Raw genomic sequence first — 19432 nt, forward strand, 5'->3', positions numbered from 1 at the left:
GTGGGGGGACAACATGGATGGCCAGCCCAATGCCTTCTTAGTCATCACTGAGCTGTACCTTGCACAATGGTGAAAAATAACATGTTAGCCAACTCACCCACCCTTGAGCCTACCTAAACCCTTAATTAGCCACAACACGCATTTGAGGGTCTGTTTCCCTCCATAACATGCCACCATAATAAGGAATGGGACGGAAAGTGGAACAAAGCAAGCCAGCCCATATTTTTACCATCTGAAGTGAAAAGGTAGGAAGCAGGAGATGATTATCTACTTTTGGGAAGTGCCCTGAGGGTACTCCCTCCCCTTGTGTCTTCCCCAGCTGTCAAAATCCAAACCACAGCCCAGGGTCCATGATCCCTCCTCTCCCAATACCCTAGGACTTGCCTTCAATCTCCTTCTTGGGGCTGTGTGTAGTCTCAACAGCACTCACTACAGGGTTTTCACGCTGCCAGTCAATCTGATTGGCTGACAGCTTTGAGGGGCAGGAGCTCCTTTCCTTGAAGAGCAGAAGTCCCACCCTTCCCTTGTTAAAGCCAGCCCCAGCACATTGTTGTTGCAGCACAGCCTTTGTAAAATTGGTCAGCACACGACTGGCTTTTCTACCAGGGATGTCGGGCAATATATGCCTTCCCCATTAAGTTCAGCCCTTTGACTCAATTGGATGCAAAACTTCATGTGAATTGCATTTTTGAAATAACAACAGCACAAATTTGTCCACAATTCAGCCCAACCTAACATTCTAACTTGTGAGAGGTTATAAGAAATTGAAAAATTTAGGCTGGTGTAACTTGTGCTGTCCTGAGGTTATCAATAAAGCACATCTTTGTGACAATGCAGAGTCAGCTTTACTCTGCATTTGATTATGTTATACCTTGCTTGGAAGTACTTCCTAGAACATGTCCAAAGTAGGAACATGCTCCGAACCCCCTATTAATTCTTGTGGTTGTTGTTACTGCTGAGAGAACATCTGGAGCGGAGAGTAGGTCAAAATGCAATTTTCTTCTATGGGGAAGAAAGTCTATTCACTATCAGAACACAATACAGCATGTTGATTCTGTAATGTAGGCTCTCCTGCAACATTTCCCTCTAACCTTTTCAACTGAGAAGCTGAATTTGCTTATTGATTTAATAGAACATATAATAAAGAAGGTACATAGTAAATTGGTTGGGTGGAAGTATAACTTATGAACAGTTAATTGCAAAGGTGAGTTAGCCCATCAATTGTTCAAAAGCTGTTCTAATTGTTCCACATTAGAAAACTCAGTAAAGCTTCCAATCCTGAATTAAAATTGTATATTCTTTTCAGATCTAGATCTGGTGGCATTTTAAAATTGCTACACAACTACAGCACCTGAACTGTAAAAATACAGTTCCAAAGATAATTGTGGTATGTACAAGGTATTAAATTAACAGATATTTTGCACAAAAATACTAAAACAAATCAACCTCAGAGAAATAAAACCTCTTGAATATTACTCTTGACTCAATATGCCATCAGAATTGTTGTATAACTGTATTTAACCAGGTTAAAGTCCACGAGGTTTATTTGGTAGCACAAGCTTTTGGATTATTACCCTTTCATTAGGTGAGTGAAGAGTTCAGTTCATAAACAGGGCATATATAGACACAAACTCAATTGCAAGATAATGGTTGGAAAGTGAGTTTTAACAGGTAATCAAGTCTTTATAGGTGCAGCCAATGTGAGTGGACAGAGGGTTAAGCACAGGTTAAAGAGATGTGAATTGTCTCCAGCCAGGACAGTTTATGAGGTTTTGCAAACCCAGGCAAGTTGTGGGGGTTACAGATAGTGTGACATGAACCCAAGATCCTGGTTGAGGCCATCCTCACATGTGCAGAACTTGACAATCAGTTTCTGCTCAGCAATTCTGCTTTGTTGTGTGTCATGAAGGCCGCTTTGGAGAACGCTTACGCGAAGCTCAGAGGCTGAATGCCCTTGACTGCTGAAGTGTTCCCCGACAGGAAGAGAAGACTCTTGCCTGGTAGTTATTAAGCAGTATCTATTCATCTAGTGTCAGAGCGTCTACATGGTCTTACCAATGTACCATGCCTCAGCACATCCTTTTCTGCAGCTTATCAGGTATGTTATGTTGGCCGAGTCACAAGAGTATGTACCCTGTACCTGGAGGATGGTGTTCTCATGCGAGATGATGGCATTCTGTCGATGATCCGGCATGTCTTGCAGAGGTTGCTGTGGCAGAGTTGTATGATGTCATGGTCAGTGTTCTTCTGAAGGCTGGATAGTTTGCTCTGAACTCTTCACTCACTTGATGAAGGGGCAACGCTCCGAAAGCTCATGTTACCAAATAAACCTGTTGGACTTTAACCTGGTGTTGTGAGACTATTTACTATGCCTACCCCAGTCCAACGCCAGCAACTCCACATCATACTGCATTTAAGTTTAAGACAAAGTATCCACAGTTTTCAAGACTTGAACTACAACTTTAGTTATTAACTCTCAAAATAAATAGCTTATGTGAGATTCAATGGAAATCATTTTATTTTTCAAAACATAAAAACAAAATGACCAATAATAAACGGAAGTTTACTGATCTCACAATCCCAATAGAGAAGAGTACTCAAAAGTTATGCAGATTGAAGACACAGCTAAGGTACAATTGTGTCATATATCTGACTCATCTCTACTCTCTAAGAATCCAAAATTGGGGATTTACTCAAGAGGGATTGATGTTTAAATTTCAGATAGTGACAACGATTACCAAACTTTTGTTTCATAGTTCTATCATTTTAACTGTAATATTCAAAGGAAAACTGCAGAACCAAATATTTTGAACCAAGTAAAAGATAGGTGATCTCTCATGGCATCAGTCAGGCAAAACTAAAAGAGCTACTTCCTTGCTATAATTGTCTCTTTGTCTCCTATTCTTTAACACTTTCAACTTCTCCCCTATTTTTTCACTCTTTTTTTCTCTTCATATGTGCATCATTTGGTTGATTGTTACCTCTACCTCTGGAAGCGGGTGCAGGTAATGTTTTCACTTTCGTTTTTAGTCTGTTTGTAAACAATACATCTCAGAGACTAATGGACTGATTTCAATGAAACAGGGCATATCCATGCAGTATAGCCCAAGCAACAACTGATTACTTTTTGGTGAAGATGCTGATTCGGATCAGGGTCCCAGATTTTTTTTTAAAGGCTCCTTTATCCTTGGGTGATGAGGCAAATTTATTTCTTTAAACAAATCCTGTGCATTGCTTTATTTAGAATATTGTTGATTATTTTAAAATGTCTCAGCTGCTGCGATGCAATTCATTACATCTGTCAAAATGTGGGCAGAGTTTTCAAAGCAAATTATTAGATCTACATTGACCTGAAGTCTCCTCAGTGAGAAGAAAATTCTTTACAAAAATATTTTCTTTCAGCTTTGTAGTTAAAGTGTGCTGAAAGTTGACCCAGAAGTAAGGCAGTAAGGAATATTTGTAATTTATTAAAAATGTCTGTGGAATCTGTAATTAGTTTTGATTACGTTTGAAGAGGACTTTTAAGAGTTTGCATCAATTGTGAAGGGACGAATTGTGATTTTCTTGAACAATAAAGAAATCCTGATCCATGTGACCAAGCCATTCCGGGAGAAAAACCAACAGGAAGTTAACATATGGAAGCTGTGTCGCTGGCTGACACAAAGGGGAGTTGCATCCAAAGGACAACTGAAGCCGGGGAAGAACACAGAAGGCACATTCACAAGGAGCTATGTGTAAAACAGTTAAAAAGGATAAAACAGTGAAGGCTTAGTTAGAACACAGGTATTAATTTGGACAATTCTATAGCTATGCTTCAGCTTTACAAGAGCTGGCAGGATCATTTAACAACGTCTCTGCAGAATCTTTGCTTTCCGATCAGAGCAATGGAATTCTGCAGGTGTATGCCACTTGGTTGGCAACAATCTCTGAGGAATTTCGATTGAGTCAAGTCACCGAAGTGACTTGAGGGCCAAATCCATTAAATAAGAAAAGTGAGATCCTCATTTCTGAAGGCTGAATTGGAAAGACCAAGAGACTGAACATGGTGCAATGAATATTTGTAATCTCGTTAGTCTTTGTTGCATCGGTTTTCCAAGTGTAATTTATGATTCACATCAACATTAATTTGCCTGCTAAGCCATGTTTAATTTATGTAGGTTTTGTAGTAAAAGCTACATATGTGGAATCCTGTTGATAATTTCTTCATTTGGGGGGTCATTCAGTAAATTTGGTTATTTTGGTTTACTGGCAATCATTATGCAGATCATCAACCACACAGGAAAAAGTCTCAAGGGAAAGCTGTGTAATAGTAATAACGATAACACAGTGTGTTCTACTGAATATCCTCTTCATTCATTGGACAGTTCTTAATGCAGAAGACGGGGTTCCCATCTGCCTGTTACAGGCCAGCAAAAGCCCTGTACTTCCTCTTTCAGGGAAGGTTACCAGAGGTCAGCAGCTCTTGTGAATAGCAGGTAGCTACTGCCAGTACTACTTCTACGTGTGGCCTAGTATTGTTGTTCGATCTCAGACCACGTGATAACAGGATGGAAGTCATGGCGTGGGGAGTCTGGTCAGTTGCAAGAGCAATGAGCCCCTCCCCTCCCAATGCTGGGTTCCCTTCTTTCCAATGCTGGGGTCCCTTGATCAGGCTGTGACGGATTGTTGCACTGGGAGCCTACAAGCAAGCCCACACAGGTTGCTTGTCATGGCAAGACCCCTATTCATCCCTCAATTAATACCACTGCCAGCAGGATAAGGTGAGCATTAATTGTCCACTCAAAGGCCTTAAATCGGTGACAGGACGGGTAGGTAAGCCTCAGACTTAATTGGGCAGGATGAGTAAAGGCATTAGTTAAGCAAGGGGTTATGTTTTGATAAAAATTAAGTGAATTGTTCACTTTCCTTAACTGACTTCTTGAAGTGGCTGCAATGAGTTCTTTCTCTAAGTTATTTTGTCAGTTTAGTTGGACAAGAATACGAGGTGTGAAGTGAGGCCTCTGTTATTGATCTTTAATGGTTTGCCTGATTGATATTTTTATAGGGTTTCAGGAACAGCAGTTTATTTTCAAAATAAGATTTGTGAATGGGAGTTTTATTCCTGTCTCTCAGGTGTTCCACATTTGCCATTGATATTATATGGCCCATATAGTGCATACTCGATTACTGAGCATGGAAGGGGCATAAGTTAGCATTGACAATCTGATAAACCACGGGGAGCAGTTTGGGGACAAAAGCTGGCATTCATTGACATAGAAGGCACAAGGGCCACGGGGATGAGTGGCAGGATAGAGCTAGAGAACACAAAATATGACACAACTGGCACCATGTCCCATAGAACCAAGGGTGCCTTCGAACCAACCTGCCTTAGTGCTCGCCGGTCCATGGCAACCAACACTCTGCTTCCAGGATCAACGGGTCCAACTGCATCCCACACTCACCCCCAGAGCAAAGATTGTGTGCATTAGGGTAGCTTTTAACTGAGGCGGGTCTGATGAATCAGAAAAATTCTTAACTCAAGTTACCTGTCATGGTAGCTTTTACTAGCCCCTACCTTCAACAACTTTTGATTTTATGGAAAGAGGATAAGGTAAAGAGAGTTCCAGAGTTCCACTACTCTTCATGTGGGGAAGTGCTTCCTGACATCAAAAATAACATAGCTCTAATTTTAAGAGATGCCCTCCTTGTTCTGTACTTCACCACCACAGGATCTTTATACCTGCCATGTAAACTCCATTCATCATCTTAAATGCCTCAATTAAATCTTCAATTCTTAAGAAAATATGCGAGTCCAATCTAGCTGTTTCGAAAGAGTAAGGTACATGAGCAACCAGACAAAATTTGAAAAAACAGTGCGTAGTTGGCTCTCTATTTTGTTATTTTCACAAATGTTTACTTACCCAAGATAAAGAGGTTTCACTGCCTGTGGTATTGGCTATTGATACTTTGAAGTGTTTGGATGATAAACACTTTTATAAAGCAATTTTTATGAATGGATAACAGTTGACTAAAGCCTTTTCACACATGCTTATCATAGGGTTCAGTGGTCTTGCACTGAGGTCATGGAAGTGCCATAGGTTGCCGTGGAGGGTATGAGGGGACACAGAGTGTCAGTAGATGAGCTGGCATAGTGATAATGAGGTTCCATACTGGGTGAGTTGCAAGGAGGCATCGGTACAACCTTTTGAACTTGCTTTTGGGACTGCGTGGTAGCACTGCTGCTTCACAGCATCAGGGACCTGAGTTCGATTCCCGGCTTAGGTTACCGTCTGGGTAAAGTCTGCACGTTCTCCCCATGTTTGCGTGGGCTTCCTCTGGGTTCTCTAGTTTCCTCCCACATTTTGAAAGATGTGCTGATTAGGTCCATTGACCCAAACAGGCACCAGACTATAGCAACTAGGGGAATTTCACAGTAACTTCATTGTAGTGTTAATGTAAGCCTTACTCGTGACGAATGACTAAACTTTACTTTTTTGAAAAGATCCTCTCATCTAGGCTTTGGTTCACAACACCCCTGAGAGTCCATGAATCACAAGTCGTTGAAAAGTTGGTCCGACACCATGAAAAACAGAGGACTATGAGACCTGTTGCCCACAATGGAGCCAGACAGGTCAGAATTGCAGGGTGCAGGCTCACGACCTGCAATAACCGGCATCCTTCTTCCATGCAAGCAAAAATCAGGGGCATTGGGAACACGGCCAAAACTCCCAGAATCTGCTGTCATTCCTAAAGGTCGGCCGAGCATCCCCAACTCGGTGTAAGTCCAGTCTGATATGTATCTGAAATGCCCTCCTGAGAGTAAGGCATTGAATTACTCAGCAGATAACTAAATTTTATGTTCAATAGACTGATGTTAATACGTTGTCACATAAAAATGGGTGGTTAACATTTTGTCATTGAAATTATATACCTGTTAATGAAAGATTATCTTATTCCTCACAAGATAGAAAATCTTGTAGAAAGATCCATAAAGGCCTAAATTGGGCAGAGCACAAGGCTCGTGGAGTCCAACAGTATGATTATCTGGAATTAGAACCTAACATTGGTCCATGCCAACTCTGACATTGTGGACCATTTTATAGCATACGGAGTGCTAATGTCATCATTATACAGTGTCACAGAAACAGTACCTATACAATGTAATAAAGATGAGAAAGTGGTTTAAAGATGCAGCTATGCTCTAGTATGTAACCTTGGAAATATACAGTTCAATTACAACATTTACACTTGGGAGGGAACTAGAATCACACGTAGTTTTCAGCACAGAAACAGTCCAATCAGTGCATCAAGTCTATGCCAATGTTTATGTTCCACACAAGACACTAACAACATCGCATCATCTCACATACATCTTTCTAAAGTAGCCAACCGTATCCAAAGGGAATGCAGGTTGGAAAACTGAGATTATAACGTGATCATCCATCTGAAACCCACATTACCGCCCCCCCCACCCCGCCCAACTACAGCTTTCCTGCTGAACGAATAGGATTACACAACTTATCCTATGGTTCCATATCCATGAGCAAACCATTAAAGTATTCTCATCCTTTCCTGGTCACTTGCTATTTATTTTATGTGGAGTATTTTTTTGAAAAGGGCAGGGGCATTTGTCAAATTCATTTTCCTCTTATGGAGGGTCTTCACAATGAGCACCTACCCCAGTCAATGTTGCCAAATGGTGTTGAGGTGTGCCAAGAATGGCCTGGCTGGCTGGCCCTCCGATTTCCCCTCTCCTAGAAAACAGTGGACTTCAATTAGTCCAGCCTTCCTCCATGCCCTCCCACACCCCTCCCTTAACAATTTATTTATACTCATTTAAAACCAACCTTAAATTTTTCACAATTGTGAAATAAAGAGAGGGAAACCAACACCGTGTAAAACTTTCCAACTTAAATTAATCAGCAGCTAAATGCTACTAATTGGATGTAGAGAATCTTCTTGACTGGATCATTGGATCTAGATATTTTGCTTGTCCAATCTCTGACAGAATATTTCATTGCACAAGTGGAAGTCTGTGCCAGTATACAAATATATTAACTGGGAGCAAATTTTCCAGAGATGTGATTTTCAATTTACAAAAGATAGAAGAGAGCGTTGTAACGCTATTTTTAGTGTGTTGGGGGAAGAACAGCATTAGGAATGGGAACAGTGAAGAAATAGAATATCTTACCATTACACTCCTATGTTGAAGACCTGTATTTTTATTACAACCAGCTGTTGCAAATCACTGTCCAGAGTATTGTACAACCAAAAGATACTTTCTCACTACAGTATTTGTTTGCAAGTTTTCCTTTCGGTGGAAAGCAGAAAAAAATAAAGTAACATTTAATCAAGGCAACTACACTGAATTCCACCACATCATTCTGTTCCTCCCCCATCCAAAAAGCAGCCAAAAAAAACTTCTTCTCAGAGGTTGTTAATGTATTGTTGTAAATGAAAGTTTTTTTTAAAGAAAAAAGTACTGAGAGACTAGATATCATATTATGAAATGAAAAATTGTAATTTAATGCAGTTTCATTAAAGGAGGAACTAAAAGTACCAGTACCTTGTCTTCCTTCATCATTGGTAAACAAGCCAGCATCACTACTGCTGAGGCTGCTGGATTCACTGTAATAAGAAAAAGAATAGATCAAAAGAACAATTGATCTCTGAATCGTAAAATTTTAAAGAGACAAGGCAGCAGTCAGATGGAAGTTAAGCCTGACAAAGATCTGAGCAAAATAAGATGATTTTTTTGAATCAAACTGCAAATATCATGATTCCATTAACTACAGAGCATATTATTTTTGCTACATAAAACCACAGGAATCTAATGGGACACTGACAGTAAGCCAGATGTGGCTGCAGTTAGGTGCTGACACAATTGATGCATTTCATTATTTGCCTCCATCAAATGTTTCCCTCTTCTTTCTTATGCCATGCTATTTGGCTTGATCCAGGTACAGTGCTGCTCAATCAGGTCAAAATAAAATGCAAATTCTCATCAAAAGCATTGTAAGCCTTTCTTCAAGACTTGAAATAGAATTACCGCAAGACGTTATTACTTTTGGCAGCACTATTTGAAAATGATAAAAGGAAATGCATTTCATTGCAGAAAAAAAATTAAACTTCCCAGAAATTAGAATTAATAGTCCAAATTAAAAAAAACTCTTCTCTTTAACACTGCCTTTAGTGATTCCACACAAACCACCTTATTTTGTGTTGATTACTAAGGCAGCGAAACAATGAAAGATGTCAGACTGTTATAGTAGGAACTTACTGTTTGTTATGTGACTGTAATCTACATCAACAAAATTCAGAGTATATATATATATTATATATATATAGGATAATGGACAACTCAATTTATGAGTACATGTTTAATAAACATATCCAAACTAAGATTTATACCAACAACATTAGGGCTCCCAGTGTCACCCAAAGTTAATTCAAATACACAATTTTAGCAAAAATGTTAATATATTTTGTTTCATTAGAAAAGCTTAAATCAGCAAGAGACATTACTTCAGCCAAGGAGCATCAGTATATACAATATGTTCAATCTACCTAGTATTGCATAAAATAGTGTGGATTTTTATTACAACTCTATCATGGAGGCATTTTATCCAGATTTAGTCCCAAGATAAAATAACTTTTTACAATTGCAGATTAAAAATAATCACTTATTTTCCTTGGGTCTGCAATTCACTTAACATTTTAAAAAGTAGCTAATCAGTACAGATGTAAATTACACTGTACCACATACGGTAGGACCAAGTCAAAATGCTGCCTCAACTGCACATCATACTTTTTTCCCCTGAAGGATTTTACTGGAATCTAGCAAGCAGCAACCCACCAACTATCCAAAAATCAAAATAACCCACAGAGATAGCTATAACTGTTGGTTCTTAGCCAGGGGAGAAGATGTGTGGGCTAGTGTGAATGTGAAAATATTTAAAAAACACACAAGTATAAACTGCGTCTAGTGCGACTGGTTTCTGATTCATGAATATTCTGTTTCCCTAAATCTTACTTCCATAACAAATGCAATCCTTTTTGAGCACTGAATTTAACCCAGTTGGAATGCCCACGAATCCATATCAACTTGCACTCTTGTATACAAGAACCTGAAAATAGTCAATTGCAAGTCACTGATTGAAAATTTTGGCAAACTTTATTGCACAGGTCATTCATCCAACTTTAAATATCACTGCTTCAAAACACTTCTTGTAGTGATAAGGGTTAAAGATGAAATAGGATGTCTTTTTACAGCCTCATTTTATTAACAACTAAATATAAATAAAAGTTTCTGGCGCTCCCTGTCTTCGAACATGTATTTACATTTTAGTCTCAAAGTATCTATAAATAGTTGTATCTAACACAATTTAGGCGATTTTTTAAAAAGTCAGGAATATTTTTAGCATTCATTGGGCTGAATGGGATTATGGGATTGCATTTCATGAAAAGGGACATCATACAAATAAAGCGTGCAAAACTAAGCTTAGGAACATTCCAGAGTACTGGCACATGTCTCTGAAAAGGTTAAGAATTATGTCATGTATTTGACATGCTTCTGTATTTCCCAACTGTCACATCTAACATAGTAATAAAGTTCTCACTCTAGTTTTGAAATGTTGTCTGCTTGCCTAAAACTTAAATGAAAAATCCTGCTGACTTCTGTGTTCTAAATCAAACCAGAATTAGGTCACATGCTGAACTGTAAACACGATCATACTCCTCAGCCCTCCAGGTGACATCTCATCTGTGTGGGGGGAAAATGATTACTTACACATATCTGTGTTGTCAAAATAGTACTTCCAAGGCAATTACCATTGTGGTATGCCTCCTGCCTGGACTGGATGGATGAGGCCTGCTGCCAAAGGGTCACTATTCCCCCCATATTTCTAACCACAAGCTCAGGTGTTTCAGCACTGTAAATTGGTCCAAGCATGTCAGCAGTTATCTGTATTCCAAGCAACCTGCAGCCATCTTATGCCATACCACACACAGAATATTTGACTGGTGCATACAGAAGCTGATAACTTTTTGATGAAGAGCGATAACCACTGAACATTACGGACTGGAAGTTGCTGAATGGTAACTAATCAATTTCTAAATAAGTTAACTGAATATGGCTCTGTCAACAGTTCAAATCTGCCAAGTCTATTGATAACAGTTTCAGACAACAAACCCTCATTAGTTTTGTTTTTATAGATAGTTTAAATTTAACATGCACCTTTTGAGAGGTCTGTGAAAATAGAGTCATAAATTCAAAGATCTCTCCCCTACTTGGGGATGATGTTTGTACCAGAATGATTATTATTACAAATCAAATATAAAACAAATGCTCTGTGGCTTTTATGAAGGTGGAGTGATTGAGCACCACTTCTCTTTGCCAAGTTCATCTCTAGAATGCACTCCATAAGGGAGTAAAAAATACTTTTTTTTGCCTCACTACAAGCCGCGTCTTCTCCTATCTATCCATTCAGAAGCACTATACAAAAATCAACACAGAAACATGATAAGTTTATATGATCTTTAAACCAGAAAACCCTCTCACAGGCCCAGAACATGCAAGAACACTATTTTGTTTATTTTAAAAGAAAATGAACAGCTGATATTTTGAGTCAATTGGTAAATGCACTATTCAATATAGTGGATAAGTAGACCAGAAAGATCCATGATCAACACTTAGGCTGTAAAATGAAACGTGTGTGTTTGTTGTCTATTAACACCTAGGCCTAAACATTAAGATGGTCCATGTAGGCAGGTCCTATCCTTGATAATTTCAACAGCAACTTGTATTTGCATTAGAACAGTTAGCATAGCAAAACACAACAAAGTGCTTCACAGGAATTTAATTAGCCAAAAACTGATACAAACCCAAAGGAGGAAACATTAAGGCAGATGGACAAAAACTTGATTAAGAGATAGGTCATAAAGGAGCAAAGTTGAAAACTTTAAAGATTCCAGAAAGAAATAGTTTTGGCTCAAAGTACAGATATCAATGGTGGGATGAAGGAAGTGGGAGTTAAGAGGTAAAATTAGAAAAACGTAGGGTTCTCAGAGGGTTGTAGTACTGGAGGAAGTTACAGATAAAGGGCATTCATGAATTGGTAGATCAGTAAATGCAGGGTGACAGGTGAATAGCAGTTGGTGCAAGCTAAGATATGGGCAGCAAAGTTTAGGGTTAACTTAAGGCTATGGAGATTAGAAGCAAGAAGGGAGGTTAGCCAGCTGTGCATTGAAATTATTGGGTGTGAAAGTAACAATAGTAGGGATAAAGGTTTCGGCAGCTGATAGGCTGCACCCTGCCTTCCAGCCTAAGTGATTACTGTGGATGGGATATGGAGTCAAAGGCTTAGGTCAAGGTCAAATGGAATACTAATGTTGGGAACAGTCTGCTTCAGCTTGAGACAGCAGCCAGGGAAAGTAGATAGAATCAGTGGTTTGAGGTAGAGGACAAAGACATTTGCTTTGGTCATTATAACGTTCAATTGGGAAGAATTCTGGTTCACCCAGGATGGTTAGTCTGGTGATACAGAAGCACAGGATAGGCTGAGTAAAATGGCAATGTGTTGTCAGCATGCATTTGGAATTGCATATTGTATTTTAGGATGATGTTCAAACTCCCTGAAAGAAAATGCATGTTGGATTTGGGGCAGTAGTTTGCAGAGCCAGAGGGGCTCTGGGAGGACTTTTTGAGGAGATAAGGGGTGATGGCAAATTTGAAGTGGAGGGAGATAGTACCCAAGGAGGTGGAGTGTTTATAGTATCATTTCGTATCGGGGCCAGAAGGGGAAGCTGGGTCAGTTGTTTAATGGGTCGAGTGTGCATGAGGCAGTTCTTTTGGACAAAATTATGTTGGAGGGCACCAGGGAAGATAGGAGAGAAACTAACGATACAAATTCAGGGCTAGGGCAGGGAGCTTTGGGAGAAATGTGGCTTGATGGACGAGAAGAATGGATGGGTGTAGCTAGAAGTATCGTCTCAGCCTTAGTCACAAAAACTCCATGAGCTTATCACATATGATAGCCAGGGATGCAGAGTTAAAGAGACTGCTGGAGGCAGAGAAGAGGCTGGAGGATAGAATTGCACTGTGGTTAGTACTGCTGCCTCACAGTGCCAGGAACCCAGGTTCGATTCCAGCTTTGGGTAACTCTGTGGAGTTTGCACATTCTCCCAATGTTTGCATGGGTTTCCTCTGGGTGCTGTGGTTTCCTTCCACAGTCCAAAGATAGTGGATTAATCATGGTAAAATGGTATGGGGTTACAGGGATAAGGACTCAGGTAAGATGCTCGGTGCAGATTTGATGGGTTGAATGGCCTCCTTCTGCATTGTAATCTATGGATTCTTTAAAATCCCGGCATAGAAAACAACTTTGGCAGAGGAGAGCAAACCCCAAATATACTAGATGTAGTTTAAAGAGGTTTGGCAAAAAATCAAATCTACATCCCTTGAACTTAAAATAGGGGCTGTACCAAAGGGGACAACCAGGGTGGGAGACAGTAAGGGTTTCATTGGCATCAATGGTTAGATTGAGCAGATCAGTAGCTGCAGAAAAATTGTGGTGAATTGAGAGCCAATGAATGGTTAAACAGTTGGCAATTTGAAAGTGCTGTTGTAAATGACTTGGACAAAATGTTTTTTCTCCAGGGTTGATGAAGAAAGAAATGGCAAATAAGTGGCGACTTTACAATAAATTATCACAAATGCCCTTATCTGTGATTGAGATGATGGAAATTGGGAATAGGTAAAGCATACAAGGTCAAAAGAGGCCATGAATATGGATAGGAGAGTTTATATGGAGGGAGCGATGTAGTGACCTCAAAGAGAGGAATAGGTGAGATAGAGTTTAACATCACTGAGGATGAGAAGTCGTTTGGTGCAGAGGCTGAGACAGCAAAGTGGTTTACATCTGAAGAAAAGAAGTGTCGGGCTTAGGTGAGCAGTAGAGGATCAGGATTTTGAGCCAGAGCTGAGAGATGGAACAAGGTGATAGGCTCAAAGGAGTAGAAGGTGCCAGCAAAGTAAGGGGATAGATCAAAGTGAAATTCGATGACAAGAACCACACTGCCATTTCAACAATTTAAGCAGGGTGAATGATAAAAGATATAGCCTGTTGGGGAGGCTTCAATAAGGGGACTGTGATCACTTAACAGCTAAGTTTCCATCAAGGCCATGATGCCAATATAAATCAGTACAGGCATGAAGTACAGCAAAGTCGGTTTTTATAGAGATAAAAAAAGGCAGGACTCTTTCACCAACTCTGACATATTCCATCAACTAGCTACGAAGCAATACTGGGAGATTTCTTACCAAGTAAATAGTATAGTGTGAATCCATTCCCAAGATAACTGATTACATTGGCCCAGATTTCACTCTCACCTCTGACCTGACAGTTGTCTGCAAAGATCTAGCAATATTTTTGGCACGGATTTCCCCTTTCCCAATGTCAGTCTGAATCTGGTGTCAATTCAAGGGAATATCCACGTGTCCAACAACAATGATGGCACCAAGCAGAGTAAGCAGCCAATTGCACTCAAATATTCTCATCGACAGCAAACCAGGAAGTAAAATGCACTGAATTTTCAAACTTTCAATTAAGATTTTACAGGGCACAAAGTAAATGACTGGGACATGTACATGTTATTAAGGCTAAAGCTGACATACAGAAAACCAACTTCTTAAAAAATTATTTTTAAGATGTGAATTTTTCATCATGTGGAGAAATTTGACATTCCACAAATATATGGCCATTTTCCAATGCCAATTTGGCTATTCAGCAGTAATTATGAACTTAATAAGCGGCTCCATTTACACTTCATTCAACAAAGTGCAACATTTTCAAGGGTTGTTCCAGTGAGACTAATTGTGTAATTGTGCAACTTATTGTCAGACCAGTGATTTTACTTGACTGCAGTCTGGGGGTCTTCAATAGCACATAGAATGAATCACTCACAGCAACCTCATTACAACTGCAAAATCCGAGCTATTCAACAGTGCAACATAATCATAACTCCTCCTCATTCCTGAATAATTACTGCCTCAAGACTAAAAATTATGGCCTATTTACTCTACATGGTCGTGAAACAATTGTGTAATTTTTCCTGGGAGAACAGATCATCTTCTCTCCTTTGAATGGAAGCCCCACTTTGCATCTTTAAAGCTATAATGCATAGCTGCTGTACTAATGAAGTTCGTTTCAACTCATACATTTTCCTACAAACCATTAAAAAGCATGTTGAAAATGAATAAGTTGCGACCCATCAATGCACCATAATAATGGAACATGTATGACTTTGAACTCTAGGAAGATTAGTATTGTGCCATTGCAGCTGTCCACGTCTTTATCTAACATGACTGGTTACTACTCTGCCATTTATGGAAGTAGTACATGTATAATTTTTAAAAATTAAAGTGTTGCTGTTTACTCAATTTTATAAATTATACAATTACATTTGTAAATTTATAGTTCGCTGTTCAGCAAAGCAGATCAGGTGTGAAATATTATCAATCCATAGCTAAGCACAATGCATTTTCTTCCTATAATTCAAAGCAAAAAACAATATTCATATTGATCAGGAAATCAAGATTCACGCCCAAATCCGTATCAGAATATTATGCCTTGCTTTGATCATTTGAAATAATGATGAAAGTAATTCTACAAAGGTTCCCCCATTATCACTAAAAAGAGAACATTGAGATTAGTATAGCTATTGAATTACTGCTCCAGTAGTTTTGCATTAATACACAAAATAATCTGTACAGGGATTGAAATACTTTGTCCATGCAGTTATAATTCTGCATACAGCAGTAGTGGACATTTATGTCTACTTATTGCAAGTAGATGAGTAGATCTGAAAAATACATGTTAATATCAAAATCACTGTAGCCTAGTGCAAAGATAAACATAACAATTATTCTACAGCGACTGGTCAGAAATTATTTGTAGCTCTACAGTTTTATTGCAACTTGAGTGCTCCCTGGTGTGCAGATTTGAAATTCAATGTGAACAAGTACTGGCACTTCTGCTGAAAGTATTTCAAACCCTGCAGTTATATTTAAATACAACAACTTGTCTCAGGATAGATAACCTGGGACTTAATCTTAATAACCTGTCACTCATGTTATCATCCGAGCCTTTCTGTTCCTCATACTCCATTTTGTTCTTATTTGTATTGCACATTTCTTCACTTTCCACTACAACTCCATCATCTGGGACTTCTAGTCGCTTTCTCTTGATGATCTTGTCCTTGCTGATCTCCTGAACCTGGAGATGGAAGTGGAGCTGGTTTGGTTGTCCTTCTAAGCCCGTGACTGGAGTTTTGCCCTGGGTCAGTGGGTGAAGTGCATTACTGACCTCTGCTGGTGGATCTATAGCCATACGTTTGACCTTCCTTCTCCTTCGCAAAGATCTACCACCTAAGTTACTGTCAGTGACAGAATCAGACTCATGCCACGAGTGCCTTTTTCCCCTAACTGCTGTTACATTCAGGGAGGATAGACGTTTGGCAACTATCAAGTGATCATCTGAATCACTGTACGTATTATTTTCTCTGTAGTCCCGAATTGCCTCATCCATGCTAGATTCAGAGCCCTCACTCATGCAGTGGCCATGCTCCCAGATGTGATGTCCAGCATCCGAACGCCTCTTCCTGCCTCTTCTTTTCCGAGCCTGCCGCTTTAGAAGGCAGGCAGCTGAACTCCGGGTGGCATCATCTCCAAACTCTGGACACCCCCGTGTATGTTCAGAGGTTTCCTCTAGAGCAGAGACCAAATCATGAACTAGTTCCTCCATTGCTCTGCAGGGCCTTAAAAATAAATAGAGGAAACAAAGAATAATAGTTAAACATTAGAAATATTTTTAACTATAGATAAAACATTAAAAATACACCATAAGACCTGTTTGTAGCCTATTATTACAGATGCAAATATACGGATAAAAATACAAATGGACTTTACTTGTATGACTAATGTATGAACTGTCTTCTTTGTGCGACAAAAACTTACGGATATCAAATCATTTTGATGGGATTCTCTGGCAGTCTTAAGGCAAATAAAACAGTTATGAACACACACACACATATATATAATAGAACAGCATGTTTCTGGCTACCCGATTAATAAAGTCATAAAACCCATGTTATAAAGCACATTTCACTGTAACAGTTTTGGTATTGCTCCCAGAGGAGGCATATAACAAGGGGCATATTTTGCAGAGCTTTGATTTCCACTAAAGACCACCACACTTAAAATTCTCTTTCACAGTTAAGACCCTCTCTTGTCTTTCTTTTCATAAACAGATCATTCAACTCACAGATCTATGCTGGTGTTTATACACGATACAGCCCATCTACATTACTTAATCTCAATCATATCCTCCAAAGACAGGAAGATGAATTTCACAAGTACATTATCAACAGCCAACCATACTCAAAGGGAAGGTAGATTGGAGAAATGGGATTACAGAGGTGATAGCCCCACCTCTGACACACATCTTCAAGTACAGCTTTCTTGCTGCGAGTGCAGGACCTTAGTTTATCCTGTGGATCCAGAAAGTCAATAGCCTTCCATTACTCAAATGGTCAGACTTTACAGAAAGCTATTTGACTGTGGAGGACATTGTAGCCAAGCTGGAATCTATCCTGACACAAGATCTACACTAATCAATGTTCCTGTGCTGATTTTTCCCTCCCTAGCCTACAGGGACGAAACTAATTGTTGCACTCCAATCTAAAAAGAATTAAATCATTCCACAACCCAACATCGTTTATAAAATCAAAACCTTGGATTGAAATTGGATCCAATTGCCCCCATTTTACTCCCATAAAATTGGGACAAGGTCCAATATCAACGTTCAATGTAGTGCACTCCAAAGATGCCTAATAAACTTTAAACAAGGGCATGTATTGAGCTAAATATTTTTTGGAATACCTCTCACTATGTGTCTGTTTGCCAGTTAACAGTTCAAATCACTATCATACATTCAGTTTCTGTCTCATTCCTTTCAAGTCAACCTTACTTCAGTTTGCAACTAACTTTGTGCGTAATTTTACTTCTGGTCACACTTCCTATCAAACTCTTATCGTCTTATTTCTTTTATTTGGTTTATTATTATTACTACATGTATTAGTATACAGTGACAAGTACTGTTTCTTGTGCGCTATACAGACAAAGCATACCGTACATAGAGAAGGAAAGAAGTGCAGAATGTCGTGTTACAGTCATAGCTAGGGTGTAGAGAAAGATCAACTTAATGCAGGGTAGGTTCATGCAAAAGTTTGATGGCAGCAGGAAAAAAGCTGTTCTTGAGTCGGTTGATAAGTGATCTCAAACTTCTTTTTCCCGACAGAAGACAGTATGTCCGGGATACATGGGGTCCTTGATTATGCTGGTTGCTTTTCCAAGACAGTGGGAAGTGTGGACAGAGTCAACGGATGGGAAGCTGGTTTGCTTATTGGACTGGTTACTATTTGCAAGATGCTCTCTTGCAGTCAGATTATTGGTTAAATATTGTTCATTGTGGAATACTGTGTGGCTTGTTGTTAAACATTTTGGATCTAATTTTAAGGGAGTTGAAGGGTGAGTACAGTGCACATGTACTCTTAAGTAGGTGGTTAAACCAGAGACCCCAAGAGCATGGAAGCTCAGTCAATCTTAAATTTTCTCCACTTTTGCCCAAACCTGGACAATCAGAGAAATCTGCATATTCAAATAGCAGGAGAACAGATGAAGCCGGAGTTCAGCAGGACTGATCCTGAGCAGTCCAACAAATGGTGCAGGGAGGTTCTGGAGAGAGAGGTTTGATTCAATTGGATTGGGGGTGGGTGCTTCTACAATCAATTTGCGGGGGTTGGGGGGGGGGGGCAGAATCAGATAGCCGTGGCAAGAAGGACCACCTACATTTTACTGGAACATGGAGTGCACTCCTGCTCCTCCTAATTCACTGAAGCTCTCCCGGCTTGCCATCACTCTCTCAATGGGTTTGGCTTGACAATGAATCAGACCTGGAACTAAAATAGCAGATTGAGACTTGATGACACAATTTAAAGAACAAAACAACCCTGCCTTCATGGGGCGGGTTTTCTTTTTGCCTGCTCAAAGCAAGTCAACATCAGTTCACATTGGGAAGTCAGCGGAATTAAAGACGATAAATCATTGTTTGCATTTTAAATACTCCCAGTCGGGTTTCCAATAGGCAGGAGTTAAAAATTAGGATTGTGATTTTCTGAAGCAATCTTGGATGCAAACCAGAAATGCACTACCTTTACAACTTGAGCTAATTTGTAACCACCCGTCTCTGTAAAAGCTAAAATCTCTCATTATCATCACCTTTACAACATGCCTTCCTGATCTCCAAAATTATACATCCTGCTACAGTATCATGGTTATTAGAAGTTCTTTAGACAACTCTCACCATAGAATTACATCCATTGCTTTTTTAAAATG

General features: G+C 39.5%; 1 protein-coding gene across 5 annotated transcripts in view; it reads right to left on the bottom strand.

Annotated features, from left to right (window-relative positions):
* The window catches only part of gpatch2 (G patch domain containing 2), a 232829-nt gene that overhangs the window by 193061 nt on the left and 20336 nt on the right, over positions 1 to 19432 (bottom strand). For 4 of the 5 annotated variants that reach the window (XR_013888285.1, XR_013888286.1, XM_080200539.1 and 1 more), the window contains exons 2-3: positions 16099 to 16794; positions 8546 to 8607 (exon numbers count right to left, since the gene is read on the bottom strand). Coding sequence is in view for 3 of the 5 variants with exons in the window: in XM_080200539.1 (XP_080056665.1) it covers positions 8546 to 8607; positions 16099 to 16794 (758 nt within the window). In the remaining 2 variants the exon portion in view is untranslated. Of the gene's footprint in view, positions 1 to 8545; positions 8608 to 16098; positions 16795 to 18886; positions 18997 to 19432 lie in introns of all 5 variants that reach the window. The other variant, XM_080200540.1, reaches the window with a different exon arrangement.

Source organism: Carcharhinus amblyrhynchos, chromosome 12, assembly GCF_965287045.1.
Source record: "Carcharhinus amblyrhynchos chromosome 12, sCarAmb.v2.hapA, whole genome shotgun sequence".
NCBI classification, from domain to species: Eukaryota; Metazoa; Chordata; class Chondrichthyes; order Carcharhiniformes; family Carcharhinidae; genus Carcharhinus; species Carcharhinus amblyrhynchos.